The sequence below is a fragment of the Lissotriton vulgaris genome, chromosome 8, assembly GCF_964263255.1.
Source record: "Lissotriton vulgaris chromosome 8, aLisVul1.2, whole genome shotgun sequence".
Lineage (NCBI taxonomy): Eukaryota > Metazoa > Chordata > Amphibia > Caudata > Salamandridae > Lissotriton > Lissotriton vulgaris.
The window spans coordinates 1110513471-1110531802 of record NC_141696.1 but is presented as its reverse complement, the minus strand read 5'-3'; the positions used below and the strand labels follow the sequence as shown (position 1 = coordinate 1110531802).

The following is an 18332-nucleotide window of genomic DNA, read 5'->3' as shown; positions in this document are numbered from 1 at the left end:
GTGGTAGTTTGAGCGAGCAGTTGTGGCTTATCAGAAGATAGTGCTAATCGATTGTTGTTCTCACATTAGCAGTAAACGAGACATGCACTCAAGAATAAATCCGAGACCAATTTAGAAAAAGTCGTATTTTTATGTAAATTTTGATACCAAGTACTTCGTTATCAAGTAAGTACTTTTTAAAATATTGAATTTCACAGGTAAGTATACTGTTCACTTAAATGTGTCTTTACGCAGCAATGCTTCCCTGTCAGAGAAAAGGCATATGTTGGATACAGTTATTTACGGTTGGTTTCTGGGGTTCTCCTTCGGGACTCCGGGTCATAGGTGGCAAAGGTCCAAAGTTACACCAGCAGTTACTAGTTACCTGGTCTGGGGCGTCGAGGTGCGGTCGAGTTGTGAGCTTTGCTCGCTACGCTGGTGGAAAGAAGGGGGCCACCTAGAAACAAGCTTCAGAAGGGGATTTAGGGACCAGTCTGGGATCTACCAACGGGGAACTCGGGTCACAAGGGTCCTGGGAACAAGGGGCACAGCTTGTTTGTTGGTACCCGGCTGGGGCGCTGTGGTGCAGAATGGATAGATTCACTGGGTCTCGTCGGTTGAAGGCGCAGAAATCAGGACAGCTGGGCCACTCAGCAAGTGGGTCTCTGCTGTGCAAATATACCTCAACGGCTGCTCATCCTCGGTCCTATTAGAGTCCTGACTGGACTTAAACAGGCATTGGCTTCTGTAAGGGGTCTGGTAGCCCGGGTATTGGTCCTGTGCTGCTCCGGGTGGTCCTCGTGTCCTCTGACTCAGTGGTGGACAGATCTGACCTTCCGGAGCACAGGTACCTTTTCCTGAGGAGCTGCTGCGTCGGTCTGGCTGGGGAGCGGCAACACGGTAAACCGGTCCCTGCTTCCTCGGTGACTGCAGGGGAGTAGCTCCTCTACTTCAAGGCAGATTGCTGGGAATTTGCAAAGTGCTGGCAGTCTACTAGGGTTCATGGTATTTGCTCAGCTGGTGCAGGCAGGCAGGCAGGGTTTAGTGCCAAAAGTCCACAGCAGTCCTCAGTTCTCGTTGTCTAGCAGCTCTTTTTTGTCCTCTTCTTCTTCTAGATCCGTCGTATCGAAGCTCCTGGCATCAGGGGTGCCCCAAAATACTCGATTTCGGGGCTTTAAGGGGAGTGACTGGTAGTAGCCAAGACGCTACTTACCTTTAGGGTGGCTACATACTCTATATCACCACTTCTGTGGGAAGTGGGCATAACCCTGCCCCAGTGAGCCTAATTCTGCAAAAACCAAGATGGTGAAATTCTAAGTTTTGTGTTCACATCAGGTAGCCCACCTGAGGAGTGGGACTAGCCTGATGGGGGAACATGACTCCTGACTTGGTAATCTTCCCACCTGTCCTGGTGCCAAATTGGCCTAGGGAAAGGGGTTGTATTCCTGATGTCTGGGGATGCCTTGGGTCTCCTATGTAAAGCGGCAGACGCCTTTGAAGCCTTCTGCCTTGATACGCTGATTGCTTAGCTGTCGTGTTTAGAGGAGGTGACAACACCTCCGGCTGGAGCAGGGGTTGTTTATGCCCTCAGAGTGCGGGCTCTCACCTGCAGGGGGTCAGAAATCAGTCTGTGGTGGCAGGCTGTTTTGCACCAGGCAGCCAGTACACTAGTTGTCGGTAGGTTTTCAGGTGGCACCTTAAGTTGCCCTCTGGATGCATGTATTAATAAATCCATCACTGGAATCAGCGTGGGTTTATTAATATAAAAACTCGTAATTACCAGTGTTCAGCACATGTACTTAAAATGGCTTGCCTGTTCATTAGTAATATCTAGGACTCAGCTTAGACATCACAGGAGCATATCTGCGCATGCACATATGTCCACACATGAAGTATAGTGCACCCTGCATTAGGGCTTTAAGGCCTGCTGTAGGGGTGACTTATTTATTTATTTATTTATTTATTTATTGACATTTGTAGAGCGTGGCGAATACCCGTGGGCGTCTCGGCGCTAATTAAGGGATGGATCAGCAACTGGGGTAAAGAAGATATACAAGGCTATTGGTCAAATAACCACGTCTTTAGCTGTTTGCGGAATGTGAACAGGGAGGGACTTGCTCGGATATGTGCAGGAAGGGTGTTCCAGAGTCTAGGGGCGGCAACCAGGAAACGCCTGTCGCCCCAGGTGACTGTTCTAGTGCGAGGCACAGCCAAGAAGTTCTGAATAGAGGAACGAAGAGATCGAGTTGGGACATGATGGAGAAGATTCTGTTTGAGAAAGTGGGGACCTTGATTATTGAGTGACTTGTAGACAATACACAGCGATTTGAATTTGATACGGCTGCGTATCGGGAGCCAATGGAGATCCCTAATGATGTTTGTAACTGGTGCGAACTTGGGGATCCCAGCCAGCATTCGTGCGGCTGCATTTTGGATTGACTGCATCTTATTTGTCACTCGGACTTGGGCATTTAAGAATAGAGCGTTACAATAGTCCAAGGAGGACAGGACTAGTGAGCTGACCAGTGTTTTCCCGGCCGTGTTCGGTAGGAAAGGTAGTATTTTCCTAATCATTCTCAATTTCATATGAGCTGAAGCCGCAGTTTTATTCGCATGTGCCATAAAATTGAGGCCAGCATCGAAGATGACGCCTAGATTTCTCACTTTGCTAGCTGGACTCGGCGGGGGACCGAAAGATGGTGGCCACCAGACAGGTGACTAGCCCGGGGAGAGGTGACCGAAGATGACCACTTCAGTTTTTTCTGAATTGAGTTTCAGACAATTCGTGGCCATCCAGTCACCTATTGCCATCATTCCTCTCGTGAATCGATTGGCCACTTCCTCCCCGTCCCCTTTGATAGCCAGTACCAATTGGGTGTCATCGGCGTAGGAGGTCAGGCTCATCCCAAATGCTTTGATGACATTTGCAAGGTCCGACACGTAGATATTAAATAGTGTCGGACTCAGGGATGAGCCTTGAGGGACCCCACACGACAGAGACACCTTCGATGATTGGTAGGGTCCTAGAGATACTGCTTGTGATCTATTGGCCAGAAACGATACAAGCAGGTCCAGAGCAGTTTTCTGGACCCCCAGTCGTTCGACACGGTCGACTAAGATCTTGTGGTCGACCGTGTCGAAGGCGCCGAAAGATCCAGCAGTACCAGGAGTGCTGTCCCCCCCCTGGTCTCGTATGGCTCTGATGTCATCCGCAGCCTTTAGAAGGGCAGTTTCCGTGCCATGACATTTGCGGAATCCGAACTGGGTGTTGTCGAGCAACTGGTGCTGCTCCACAAATTCCGACAGTTGCTGATTCATGGCTTTTTCTATTACCTTAGCCAGGAAAGGAAGACTGGCTATCGGACGATAGTTTTTCAGGTCATCTTTATTCAAATTAGCTTTCTTTAAGAGGGGTTTGACCAACGTATGTTTTAGAGAAGCCGGGAAAATTCCGGAGCTAAACATAGTGTTGCAAACATGAGTTATAACCGGTATCAACGTGTCCATAACTGGCATAAGAACTTTGAGCGGACACGGGTCTAATGCAGAACCTGATTTGATTCTTGAAATAATACTCCTTGTCTGATCCATAGTGAGCTCGACAAAGCGGGTCAGTGTGTTATCCCGTGAGGTGGAGGACAAGGATAGTGGTGTAGAGTCCGTGTTTAGAGAAAAAGCCTGATAGATGTCGTTAACTTTTTTGAAGAAAAAATCAGATAAGGCGTCGCAAAGATGTTGTGAGGGAGGTGGTGTGAGGTCGTGCGTGCCACCCGACAAGCGTTTAGTGATGTCGAATAACTCTTTGCACGAGTTTTTGGCAGTCTCAATTTGTGCGGCATAATAGGCTCTTTTCGCCTCTGCGATCATCTGTTTGTACCGGGCAAGTGAGTCTTTATATAATGATTTACTTTCTGGGTCATAGCGCTTCCGCCAAAGTCTTTCTCTTTGTTTATTTAATTGTTTCTGTTTTTTGAGTTCATCCGAGAACCAGGGAGCACTGGGGGAGGCTCGATTCTGGGAGATAGATTTTACGGGCGCTAGCTCAAGTGTGGCCTGATTGATCCAGGTATTGAACTGATTTATGGCAACGGTGGGGTCATCTGACAGCAATGGCGATGTTCTAGCCAGGAATGTGTTCAATGACCCCGCCTTTATGTCCTTCCATGCTCTCACCTGTTTGGGGCTATTGTTAACAGCCCTCTTCTTAAAAGCATCGGGGATAGCTAAATTACTTAAAATGGCGTGGTGATCGGTCCATGCCAGGGGGAGGACATCTGCAATATGTAGCGACTCAATATTAGTAAAAATGCCGTCAAGAGTGTGACCAGCGTCATGGGTAGAGGCAGAAATACGTTGATACAGACCTAGTGTTTCCATGTCCGCTAAGAGGCATGCAGTGTCTGTGTCACTACTTGATTCAAGGTGGAAATTAAAATCGCCTAACACTGCAAAGTGATCTTCAAGGGCTATGGATTCCAATATAGACCCTAGGCTGAATAAAAATGGGGCACGTGCTCCAGGTGGGCGGTATACCAGTACGCCTTTAAAATTGAAGAGGGGTGTGAGCTTAATACTAAATAGTAGGGCTTCGCAACATGTGGATGGTATCGGTGTGGTCCTGATTGGGAGGTAGTCCCTGACAATAATTGCTACCCCACCTCCCCGCTGGCCCATACCTATACTGCGTGCTGTGTCTGCAGGCATGGCACACATGGGGTGTGCCAGGTCGTGTCTTCACTTTTCTCTGCACCATGGCATGCACCCTACAGTGCCAGTTTGCATGAGGGGGCTGATGGGTCCCTTGGGGTGGCAGAGTACAGGCTAAAGCCCTTTGGGGCCTGGCTTTAGCCTCCTTACCCTAGTTTCCATGGGTACCATTTAGTAGGGACATACAGGGGGTGCGAAAGGTATTGCCAACTAGGGGGAACAATTGTACAGTTTTAAGGAAAGAGTTCTGGCACTGGGAACCTGGATAGCAGGAGCCCAGTACACTTCTGTCAAAATTGCATCAGATACCAGGCAAAAAGTGGGGGTGGCCTTGTGAAAAAGGGGAACCTTTCCTACACTAGCTATTTTGGACCTGCTCCCTCTCACTGCTTTCTCCTGGGAGGACACATTCAGAATGTTCACACTGGCCCAGGTCTTGTATGCCTCCCATCATAGAGACTGGATGGTGGCATTGGATCTGCAGGACACTTAGTTCCATATGTGTCCTGCAGGCCCATCAGAGGTTCTTGACGGCACAGGAGCATTTCGAGTTTGCAGTGCTCCTCTTTGGTCTCACCAGCACCCCTTGTGTGTTCACAAAAGTGATGGCGGTGATAGCAACACATCTTCAGAGGTCCGGGGTTCCTGGCTTCCCCTACTTCAGCGACTGGCTGGACACAGTTTGATTTTGTGCCACTCCTCTGGAAGGGAGAGTCTAGGACATTCAACCTATGATTCTGATCTTTCTGCCTCACCCCTGGATTTTAGTGAGGTCGACTCAGAGGCTGCTGGGATTGATGGCCTTCTACATTCTGCTGGACAAGCACACCAGGTGGCATATGCGGGCTCTGCAGTGGGATCTGAAGTCTGTGTGCCCAACATCAAGGGGACCACTCCGGCAACGCCCAGAGTGTGGAGGAAAATGTACAATGTTTGCAGCTGTGGCCACTGGACCATATTTGGGTAAGTGGCAGTCCCTCCCTCCAACCCCCCAGAAATGATGGTGGTAACCGATGTGTCAGTCCTGGGCCCAGAGAAACGTTCTGCTTAGGGTGGAACTGGACTCCTGTAACCCTTCCCACTGATGCCTCTAAGGAACCAGAGTACTGAAGACTATCAGGACTGACCATGCCTAAGTTACCCTAGTGGTACAAAAGGGGGTGGTGATGGACAGAGCATCTGAACCAATCAAACACTCACACCCAGTCAACAGATCTGGGTTTAATCGTCACCGTTCTTTAGCCCTCTCTGCCACCCCAGTTCAGACATAGCCATATGCAAATCAGTCTGACCCTGTGCCTCATGGGAACAGTCCAGCCCGAACTGCCAAGCCATGCCTCCCCTGGACCGAAAAAAAGCTTCCTAGGACCATGTCTGAACTGGGGTGGTGTGGAGTGCAAAAAAACAATGGATTTAGGCCCAGATCTCTGTACTGGGGTGAATGTATGACATTGTTCTGCATTCTGTCCATCAACTGTTGTTTTTGCATTTGTCACCCCGAATGGGATGGGTATGCTCAGACGTGAGTCCCATGCTCTCCACACCACTGGAGTCAAGCTATCCTGGCTGAAGACGGCTGATAGCCAGAATCCAGTCCTAGGATGCTTGATTCCAGTCCAGGAAAGACATGGCTTGACAGTTGGGGCTGGACTGTTTCCATGAGGCACAGGGTCAAGGGTAATTTGCACATGGCCATGTCTGAACTGGGGTGGTGTGGAGTGCAAAAAAACAATGGATTTAGGCCCAGATCTATGTACCGGGGTGAATGTATGACATTGTTCTGCATTCTGTCCATCTACTGTTGTTTTCGCATTTGTCACCCCGAGTGGGATGGGTATGCTCAGACGTGAGTCCCATGCTCTCAACACCACTGGAGTCAAGCTATCCTGGCTGAAGACGGCTGATAGCCAGAAACCGGTCCTAGAATGTTTGATTCGGTCCAGGAAAGACGTGGCTTGGCATTTTCGGGCTGGACTGTTCCCATGAGGCACAGGGTCAACGCTGATTTGCATATGGCCATGTCTGAACTGGGGTGGTGTGGAGTGCAAAAAAACAATGGATTTAGGCCCAGATCTCTGTACTGGGGTGAATGTATGACATTGTTCTGCATTCTGTCCATCAACTGTTGTTTTTGCATAAGTTACCCTAGGGCCTCGGATGGGGCACAGAGAGTATTGTATCTATTGCTTCTCGGCATGAGCATGTGCCCTCAAATCAGGTTGCCCCTCTGGGGCAATCTGCTGTTGCAGCAAAGGAGCAGGGTCTACACCTGGGCATTTGCTATCTCCACCTACATACTTGGAGATTGAGCGGCAACAGCTGTACACCGTAGACCTTCCTCCAGAGATGGTTGATGTCCTCTTGGTAGCCATGCCTCCCTCCACAAAAGTGTCTACGTTTGTTGTTGGGAACAATTATGGTTTGGTGAGGCACATGCAGACACAGTCTCTCCAGGCAGTTATCTGATGTTTTGTCCTGCACCTAGCAAAGCTTTTCTCTGGACATAATAAAAAAGGGTACCTTTCAGTATTTTCTACTTTTGCCGGACCAGTCCTCAATATTAAAATAACCTGGTGTGAAGCATTTTTTGAAAGGTTTACATCTGTTTTCACCTTCTCCCTTTCTCATACCACTGTGTTACCTTAACTTGGTACCTCAAATATTTGATGTGCACTCCCTTTGACCCATCCCACAAATGTCATCTGCGGCTTCTCATCCTCAAGACAGTGTCCCCTCATCACCATAACATCGCTGCATCGGGTAAGTGAGCTTCAATGTCTGTGTCAACCCGCCTTACCCCACCACCACCTTCCAGACAAACTGGTACTGGGGACGCGAGTATTCTTCCTCCCAAATGTTGTGATGCTATTCCACCTCAGCCAGCTATTCACCTTACTGGCATTCTATGCTCTGCCTCACCCATTTAAGGAGGAGTGACTCAATCATTTGGTCCCCAAAACAGCATTGAGCTTTTACAGTGATCATACCAGGGAGCACAGTGTGAACAATCAGCTCTATGAGGAGTTCGCAGGAGTGAATAAAACAGGCAAGACTGTGTAAGAAAGGACTATCTTCCACTGGATCATGCTCTGCATTAAGATCTACGTAGTGGCCAAGAGCAGCCTCTGGAAGGACTGTTTGCTCATTCCACCAGGAGCAAAGCTGCTACCACTGCACTGGTTCGCAAAGTTCCAGTCCCGGACATCTGGCAGGCACCTATGTGGGCATCACTCCATATGTTTACAAGGCACTACTGTTTGAACTGCTAGGTAAGCCAATTGGCATTTCACCCACTCAGTCCTGTAGGACCTTGTGATTTGGGTCTGTTCACAGACCTGCCTTCAGATAGTTGCTGATTTGGTACCCGTTCAGAAAGTGAGGAATCTGCAGTTAGAACTCTATAAGAACAATAAGCTACTTACCTTCGGTAACACACTTTCTGGTAGAGACTCTATCTAACCGCAGGTTTCTCACCGTCCCTCCCGTACTCCCCGTTCTGTGAAGTGGACTTTATACCTTAATACAATGTCAAGACTCGGAATCTGCACAATGGTCACAACCAATTTGCTATTGAGCAACAGGCAGTGCGGAGCAGTGGCGCCTGTGTAGGTTCAGCCCTAATTTCCAGAGTGGAACAGCGTTTGTGGGAGCTGCACAGGGCCACCTTCTGGCACAAAGAGGTACTGCTGAAAAGTTTTCATATCTAGTATGTCACTTGGGGAATATTCAGAAGGGCAGCAATCTGTGGGTACCAGACAGAACCTTACTGAAGGTAAGTAACTATTATTCAATGTCCCCTAGCTCATTAGAAACCTCAAACGGTTGCATGAGGACTTTTTATGCAAAACTCTTATTCATGACAGAATATATCAGTGTGTGTAGTGTAGTGCAAGCTGGCGCTATACTATCCTAGTCTCATTCAACACTAGCCAACATGATACTTTGTCCTTTGTGAAATGCGTAACCTTTGTTAATGGTACAAGTCCTACTTCTCTGATCAAGAATGCTTCTGACTCGATTTTCGATTTCTTGTTACTCATTGTTATAGGCTCATTTTCTCATCGTATTATTTAGGCTAATACCATAATTCATCATATTTTTACTGGGTTGAATAAATTCCCACGAGTCACCTCTGCTTTATAACTGTTGTTCTTGGCAGTGTGCATCCAATTCACATGAAACACCGTATTGCTGCCCATCTCCTCCTAATTCCCAGTGGCAAATTTGTCCTTTATGTGAAAATAACACTGCTGTGCTGTAGTAGTTAAATCTTTAGCTGACATCAGAAATGCTCAAAGCTTAGTAATATGAAAAAAACTCCACTGCTTTTGTAGCAATGCTAGAGATGTTTAACATTTTACTCCATCTCTGGCAGGATACAACTTAAATTGCAGTCTCCTTTGATGGCATTACTTTCTATGGTTAAAGCTGTGATTTCCTACTTCCTTCACTGTTTTGGCAAGAATTTGATTTACTCTTACATCCCTGTCCTTGTTGTCCCTACACTGAAAAGAGGTCGAAGTCGATGAAATTTAACACCTGTGCCAAGCGATGCTCACCTTCGCCGGTTAGCCTTACTATTCTGTTCTCTACCAAGGAGAACTGCTGAATTGTTCTAGCTTTCTAAAACAAGAGCATGAGCTTTTTGACTTTTCATTTGTCTTACTGGCTGATCTATGCCTTCCCTGTAATTGGGTAGTTCTTAGCAAACATGCACATTTAGTCCTCGTGCTTACATTACAGTGCTCTGTACTCGGTCTTCTGTTTGTGGTGAAAAGTTTCCACACCCACATTGTAGCTTGTTAAGGATTTCACCAAGCCTGAATGTTTTTTAGTTAACTTCACATGAGCAACCCATGTTACATTCTCTTGCCTTGTGGGGTAGGCTGACCGCCTGAAAGGTCTGCATAGGTAATGGCAATTTCAAGTATAAAAGTGCTAAACTGAAGTTCTACCCATAGTACCTGCTCTTTGTCCCAGGGGAGTCTGGCCTTGATGTCCACAATATCCATTATCACTTATGCTTGTCTTTGACCATGTGCAGCGCGCTGCTGTCTTTTGGCTAGGTTTGCGCTACATAAATTTATTTTATTTATTTATTTATTTATGGGCTTATATAGCGCTATGAATAAACTCCCAAGGGAGTATCTCCGCGCTGTAACAGGCCGGTGCAAGACTGAAATTAGGGAGCGCATAGTTAAAAATGCTGTAAACAAGGGACACTCTAAAATGAACCAAACAGAAACGTTTTTAAATGTTTTCTGAATTGACAGTGGTCATTACATTTCCTTAGTGACAACGGAAGTGAGTTCCACAATTTGGGACCCACAACAGATAATGCTCTTCCACCCAACCTGGTTTTCGTGATCTTGGGAACGTTTAGTAACAATTGGTCACTAGATCTAAGGGCACGGATGGGAACATAAGGAATAAATTTGTTCGCCAAATACTCAGGTCCCAGTTGGTTAAGGCCCTTGTGTATAGTACAGCATGTTTTAAACTTCACTCGTTGACGTATTGGCAACCAGTGAAGCTCATGAAGTAGTGGTCTGGAGGGGGATCTAGGGGGTGCATTTAACACCAGCCTAGCTGCCGTGTTTTGCACCACCTGCAAACGGTCCAGAACCTCCTCGTTTGCACCTAGTAGAAGGCCGTTACAATAGTCAAGCCGACTAATGATCAGAGCCTGAACCAGAGTTTTCCTGTGAAAATCAGGGAGGAAAGGGAAGATTTTACGAAGGAGGCCAATCACATGAAAGCACGCTCCTACAGTGATATTAACATTTTGCTTCATGGTTAGCTCTGGTTCAAGCCTGACGCCCAAGTTCTTGACCGTAGTTTTTGGCACAGGGACTGGGCCCAATTCAGAGGGCCACCATTCAGGAGACCATTGAATCCTGGCTTCACCAAAGAGCATCACCTCTGTCTTTCCAACATTGCATTGTAAAAAGTTGGATGACATCCACCTTGCAACTGCCTTCATCCCATCGGAAAAAGAATGTAAAATATCCGGGGTGAGAGATTTGAAGGGGAAGAGCAGTTGCGTGTCGTCTGCGTAGGACACCGGACAGAAACCAAAAGCTCTGGTAACATCTGCCAAGGGGGCCACATAGGTGTTAAATAGCGTTGGGCTCAAACATGAGCCCTGTGGAACCCCCTTGGAAATGCCAACTTCCTCCGATCTAAAGTCACCCATGGTGACAGATTGGGTGCGATTGGAGAGAAAGCTTCTGATCCAGTCCAGTGCCCTACCGCCGATTCCACTCGCAGACAGTCGTTCGATCAAGATGGTGTGGGAGATCGTATCGAACGCTGCCGATAGATCCAGTAACACCAGGACAACAGAATAGCCTTTGTCCTGGTATAACCGTAGATCGTCAGTTACCGACATTAAAGCTGTTTCAGTACTAAATTTAGGTCTGAAACCTGACTGCGAGGGATCGAGACTACCAGAATGTTCTAGGTAGGTAGATAGGTGCTTATTGGTGTGCTTTTCGATGACTTTTCCTAAGAAAGGTAGAAGGGAAATAGGCCTCAAGTTGGACATGTTAGACCAAGGAATCGATGTATTCTTCCTAATAGGTCTAACTAGGGCTTTTTTCCAGGCCAATGGGACCACTCCAGATGCAAGTGATAAGTTTACCAGTCTCTGCACATCAGGGCCTAGTAAACTCCCCAGCGGACCCATAAGTCTAGCTGGAAGTGGGTCTGCCGGGCTTCCGCTTTTAATATCAGAAAATAATTTCTGAACTTCTAGCAGTGATATTTCTGGGAATTCGTTAAAGGCATAAGTATTAGTAGAAGTTGTCAGGATGGGGGTCCAACTGTCTGGGCTGGTTGAGTCAGGACCCAGTGCTTTTATTTTATCATAAATAGCATCAATTTTCTCTGTGAAGAAACAGGAAATACTATCACACAGGGGTTGTGAAGCCATGTCAGCACTTTCACAAGCTGTTGGTTTTATGAAGGTGTTGACAATTTGATATAAAACTTTAGAGTCATTTCCAGCAGCATCTAGCTGAGTAGTAATATGGTTTTTCCGTGCTAGCCTTAAGGCTTTGTGATAGATGTTGAGGTTGATTCTATAATGGTTTTTATCTTCCTCCCTGGCATATTTCCTCCATGTTTTTTCCGACTTTCTAGCCAGGCGTTTAAGATTACGTAATTCCTCTGAATACCAGACCTCCTGTTTTCTGGCAAGTCTAGGTTTGAAAGTTTTTAACGGGGCAATATGCTGTACTGCAGCATCAACTGCATGCTCCCAATTCAAAAGGGCACTGTCAATATCATCTGAGCCCTCAATTAAAGATGAGGAGTATTTATGTGCAAAATTAGCAACATTAACTTTATGCCACTGTCTACGTTTAGGTTGGATATGGATACATGGAGTGGGGCGTGGGTCATTCATTTGCATGGAGAACGCAAGCACAAAATGGTCGGTCCAGGGAAGTTGGCTAGGAGCATTACATTTTATACCAGGAAAGTTAGATATAATCATGTCCAGGGTATGTCCTGCTTGATGCGTTGGGCCACTATTACATTGTTGTAATCCTAAAAAGGAAATGTCCGTGAGGAAAGACTGTGTCTCACTATTAAGCTTATCCTCACTGTGGAGATTAAAATCACCGAGTAACAGGAATTCTTTATTGTGGCATACATGAGGGGCCAGTGCTTCCACCAATTCCTTGGACATATTTTTTAAAGGACCTGGAGGCCGATAAACTAACGCACCTTTCCTACTATATTTGGGAGAGGAGCCAATCCTAAAAATCAACATTTCAAAGGATGGATTAGAATGTTGATCGATAACCGATATGGAGATCTCTTGTTTAAAAACAATAGCAATCCCTCCACCGGTTTTTATAGGTCGATCCAACCTGACAATTTTATAACCCTCCGGTATACCAAGTGTGATAGCAGGAGTGGAATGTGGTTTAAGCCAGGTCTCCGTTATAAAACAAAGGTCAGGTTTATATGTGGAGATAAGATCCCATACCTCAAAGGAGTGCTTGACTAGAGATCTTACATTGCACAGCAAAAGATTTAAAAGAATTCCTCCCTGAGTGTTAACACCTGAAAGAATCCTAAAATCTGGCGGGGGGTCATGTTTTTCTGTTGTGAATTGAGTTCGGCACAACCTACATGAAAATGGCCCCTCCGGATAGTAATTACGCAACGACTTACAATGAGGTGTTAGCCGGCTATATCGTAAGTGCCGAAGGGACTTCGAAGAGTAGACCCGCCTAGGATGATCAGTATCGGCCAGGGACTCCTCCATAGCCCCTAGCCCCGTCCTGTCGCGGACGGGCGCAGACGGGCTTTTCTTCGGCGCTTCTTAGGCGCGCTCGAAGGCGCCCCCTGCGCGCAACCGCTGCGCGCTATTTGGAAGGGCGTGGCTAAATAGCCCGGAGTGAGGTAGCCACTAGAGCGCTAACCTCTACTCCGGGACTACCGGAAGTGCTGCTGCCTGGCTCTGCCTGTCCGCCCTCCGCTCAACGGCACTGGTTGCCGAGTCGGACCGAGGCGGGCAGGCGATGGTATCGAGCACAGGTGGAGCGGGGGAGAGAAAGCGGATATTGGGACAAGTAAGGCTGTCCTACCTAAGGATAAAATGATTTTTAAAATAAATGCGCTAAAAGTTGCAATCCGCTAAATTGATGGTCCTCGCAGCCCTCGCTGATACAGCAGTTCAAACAAGGCACCCACAGGCACAGCAGCGGTCTGGGAGACACTGCCACCGTCTCCCTACCGCGCAGGACCGAGGGTCAGGTCGGCCTAAATAGCCCGGAGTGAGGTAGCCACTAGAGCGCTAACCTCTACTCCGGGACTACCGGAAGTGCTGCTGCCTGGCTCTGCCTGTCCGCCCTCCGCTCAACGGCACTGGTTGCCGAGTCGGACCGAGGCGGGCAGGCGATGGTATCGAGCACAGGTGGAGCGGGGGAGAGAAAGCGGATATTGGGACAAGTAAGGCTGTCCTACCTAAGGATAAAATGATTTTTAAAATAAATGCGCTAAAAGTTGCAATCCGCTAAATTGATGGTCCTCGCAGCCCTCGCTGATACAGCAGTTCAAACAAGGCACCCACAGGCACAGCAGCGGTCTGGGAGACACTGCCACCGTCTCCCTACCGCGCAGGACCGAGGGTCAGGTCGGCCTAAATAGCCCGGAGTGAGGTAGCCACTAGAGCGCTAACCTCTACTCCGGGACTACCGGAAGTGCTGCTGCCTGGCTCTGCCTGTCCGCCCTCCGCTCAACGGCACTGGTTGCCGAGTCGGACCGAGGCGGGCAGGCGATGGTATCGAGCACAGGTGGAGCGGGGGAGAGAAAGCGGATATTGGGACAAGTAAGGCTGTCCTACCTAAGGATAAAATGATTTTTAAAATAAATGCGCTAAAAGTTGCAATCCGCTAAATTGATGGTCCTCGCAGCCCTCGCTGATACAGCAGTTCAAACAAGGCACCCACAGGCACAGCAGCGGTCTGGGAGACACTGCCACCGTCTCCCTACCGCGCAGGACCGAGGGTCAGGTCGGCCTAAATAGCCCGGAGTGAGGTAGCCACTAGAGCGCTAACCTCTACTCCGGGACTACCGGAAGTGCTGCTGCCTGGCTCTGCCTGTCCGCCCTCCGCTCAACGGCACTGGTTGCCGAGTCGGACCGAGGCGGGCAGGCGATGGTATCGAGCACAGGTGGAGCGGGGGAGAGAAAGCGGATATTGGGACAAGTAAGGCTGTCCTACCTAAGGATAAAATGATTTTTAAAATAAATGCGCTAAAAGTTGCAATCCGCTAAATTGATGGTCCTCGCAGCCCTCGCTGATACAGCAGTTCAAACAAGGCACCCACAGGCACAGCAGCGGTCTGGGAGACACTGCCACCGTCTCCCTACCGCGCAGGACCGAGGGTCAGGTCGGCCTAAATAGCCCGGAGTGAGGTAGCCACTAGAGCGCTAACCTCTACTCCGGGACTACCGGAAGTGCTGCTGCCTGGCTCTGCCTGTCCGCCCTCCGCTCAACGGCACTGGTTGCCGAGTCGGACCGAGGCGGGCAGGCGATGGTATCGAGCACAGGTGGAGCGGGGGAGAGAAAGCGGATATTGGGACAAGTAAGGCTGTCCTACCTAAGGATAAAATGATTTTTAAAATAAATGCGCTAAAAGTTGCAATCCGCTAAATTGATGGTCCTCGCAGCCCTCGCTGATACAGCAGTTCAAACAAGGCACCCACAGGCACAGCAGCGGTCTGGGAGACACTGCCACCGTCTCCCTACCGCCACATAAATACATGCAGTTCGCCACATTTTGTCTAGGGTTGTAGCTTCTGAAATGGTCAACTGAACACCTGGAAATGCATTACATTTGTTTTCTTTCCTCTAAAGGTATGACTGGTACCAAACAGAATCTCAAGTAATCATTACAATAATGGTCAAGAATGTTGCCAAAAATGATGTAAGCATCGAATTTTCAGATAAAGAGGTAACTATGCATTTTAGTTGTTTAAATACAGTAGAATATTTTTGCATGTGAGGAACTGATTGGATTGTTAATCCTAAAGAACAGAATATGCATTATATTGCTGCTAGAGGCAAATGTATCCATCAGTGGAATTTTAAAGGTTACAACGGTATAAAGCTTTATGTCATGTTACATCTCTTTGTTGTTGACAGTTTTTGTTTAAACAGTCCAGAGGTGGAGTATTTACCTTGGAGGCATTGAGTAGGTGGACAAAATGCCGGGAGGGAAATAGGAGTAAGTGACATTTTGTGTTCATTAAGTGGATGATAATAGACACATCTACAGTATTCAGACACCTAAAGTAAATAATTCCTTATCTTCTCTGTTTTACAGTTAGGTCTGTGAAAGAACAATAATACATTTACGGGGCTTTTATAAGGTGTATTCTCATCTAAATGTAGCCTCCACATGAACCATCATTAAAACATTTGTGGAACAAGTATGCTGCCAACAATATTCAGTAAATTGCTCTGTACAGAAGAGGGAGAGACCAGACAGATTTCCAGAAAAGAAGTCCCCTTTAGAGAATTATTATACTTTTTGAGAAGAAAGGGATGTGGTGTGTAAGCGTGCTTATTCTTGTATTTTTATATTGCTTTTGCGCAATGGTGTCCAGTCTAAGTCCAGGAAAGAAAATGATTTGACTGCTTGAATGAGTTTCATTTAGATTCACTGTGTGCAAATTTATTTCATATGGCCTAAATCGGTCCATCTAACATTGGACACCTTTTTTTTTTTGTGACTTTAAAAACTCGTCTGTAATATGTAGGAGAATTACATATTTAGATTTTGGATCTACTTTTAACTTCTGAAATGTTAATAGAGAAGTTAAAACAGTAATGGATGTTACTTCCAGCCGATAATTAGTCACAATTTCTCACTAGTTAATTAGTTTTTGGGGACCACGAGTATGTTATGTTATGTTATAGGTTGTTTTGTAGCGCGCTCTGCTACTGGGGAGTATCCTGGCGCGTTGCGGAGGTGACCAAACATAACACAGAGAGACAGCCTAGACCTGACAAACAAACAGATGGGTCTTGAGATCCTTTTTAAACTTGGATAGACACTGGGCGGTACGCAAATGAAGAGGGAGAGCATTCCAAGCCTTCGCAGTTACCACAGAAATAGATTGGCCGCCGAGCCTAGCCCGCTTAAAGCGGGGAAGAGTCAAGAATGATGCCAACACAGGGTGTGAATATGTTCCTAACTGTGTTATCAGGAGTTATAAGTTCCAATCATGAAGTCCTCACTTGACGTAGTTGGGTTATTCAGTGAAAACCACTTAATTTCTGTATCCCAGCGTTTCGTTACCGGCAAAAAATATTTATTTTTTAATCTAAAGTTTTACTGACCATCAGATATAAAGAAAGTGTTAGGTTTTACCATTTTCCTTCCCTCTTTTTCTCCTAATGGTTACAAAACAAACATTTACTACATTCTTTTCCACTGAAAATTATTAAGTAGAAAAATCAGGTGATTCTAAATGATTTTGTTTCCACACACAATTATTTCTCTTTCTGTGTAGTAAGCACAGGCTTTGGAATACTAATACAAATTGTTTGTATTTACAGTTCAGCGCTCTGGTTAGACTTCCAACAGGAGAGGACTACAGCTTAAAGCGTGTTCTTCTTCATCCCATCGTTCCAGAACAGAGTACATTTAAAGTACTTTCAACAAAGGTGAGCTGCTTCTTCAGAGAATTGTAGAGATTTTGTAATGCAAACGTTTTACTTATTTAATTATTATATTTAGATCTGTTTTGTGTGTTTCCTGCCCTCTCGTTGTGGACAAACATTTTTCTCTGCCTTACACTTCTTCTTTTCCTCACACTACTACGTCATGTACTGCGTTGTCACTCTCTATTTTACCAGTGAGGATATCCGTTTCCTTTGTACAACGATTTTGAAGATTAGCTGAAGTTTTAGCAGATTGTATCCTTTATTTGTGAAATATAACTTTGATATTTGCATAATTTACTCCTGGTGTCATATGTTTGCCTTATTTCTGCCTCTAAACCCCCTTATAATGTGTATTTGCGTATGTGTTCTTTGTCAAAGAAGGCTTCACATACATTTCGTACTGCATATTGGCTGCTTATTATTTGGTTTATGTGCATACAGTGTAACAATATTTTCTTATGGATTGATTCTAGTTCATTAGTTTTATGTTCATTAAGTGAGATACATAGAAAAAAACACAGCAGTTTTAGATCAATGTGCAAGGGAATTCACCCACTTCTATTTACACCCTACATCAGAGATCACTTGGTTAATTAATTTCTTTATATATATTATGTAAAGCATGTTTGAGAGCTTCTTAAGGAGAGAGGAGCTTTTATAAATTCCAGAAGGAGCATCTACGGCAAGCAGTCTGCAGGGTCAGGTTCCTTTGTTTAGCAAATGGTTCTCCAGAGAATAGTTGAAAAACAGATTGCTACTGGCCTTGGCTACGGCTGCACTGCAGACTGGAGAAATATGAATAGGCTTGTGTGTCATTTAGGAGGCTCCCGTTTTCGGAAAGAGGTTGATGCTTATGTGGACTTGGGCTAGGACTAGGGAAAAAGGGAATTAATTACATCCAACAACATATTCAATCATGTGGCCGTGAATTTCTTTATTTATATGATTTGCCTTCATTTTACTTACCATAATGTTTATTTCTGCAAGTACGCATTTTTCATGTATTCTGCATTCAAATCATTCTTTATTATTTTAATAAACCCTTTTAAAATAGTGTGAATTTCTTATCTATGTGCATCTTCCAAGGAACGGTGTTCCAGTAATCCACTAAAACATAATGCGTTCCTGACAGTGTCACAGTATCTCATAGTTGCCCTGTACGCACTATCTCCAAGTAGGTTGTGGGAGATGCGTGTGTCGGAGTGTGTCTTGTTTGATTCAAAGCTTTGCTGGTTTGCCGGCCAAGGAGAATCTACTGAATTGTGGTTACAAGGGAACCCTAACATATCACTGTTGTACCATTTTCAGTGTAATCCACTCTACTTAATGTATTAGTCTAGTCACTACTTTTTAAGTGATTGCCTTGTGTAGTGTCACAACACTTGATTTACCTGAGTGCTCTGGAGCCATCCCTGTTTGTAGAGCACAGCTCCTTTGATATCATATACTATAACCTTT

At 46.1% G+C, this 18332-nt stretch overlaps 1 protein-coding gene across 2 annotated transcripts in view; it reads left to right on the top strand.

The window, feature by feature from the left end:
* Nucleotides 1-18332, top strand: part of LOC147698325 (protein SGT1 homolog) — a 138436-nt gene that overhangs the window by 42430 nt on the left and 77674 nt on the right. For both annotated transcript variants that reach the window (XM_086934917.1, XM_086934916.1), the window contains 2 exons: nt 15060-15156; nt 16767-16874. In XM_086934917.1, the coding sequence (XP_086791043.1) occupies nt 15060-15156; nt 16767-16874 (205 nt within the window). The remainder of the gene's footprint in view (nt 1-15059; nt 15157-16766; nt 16875-18332) is intronic.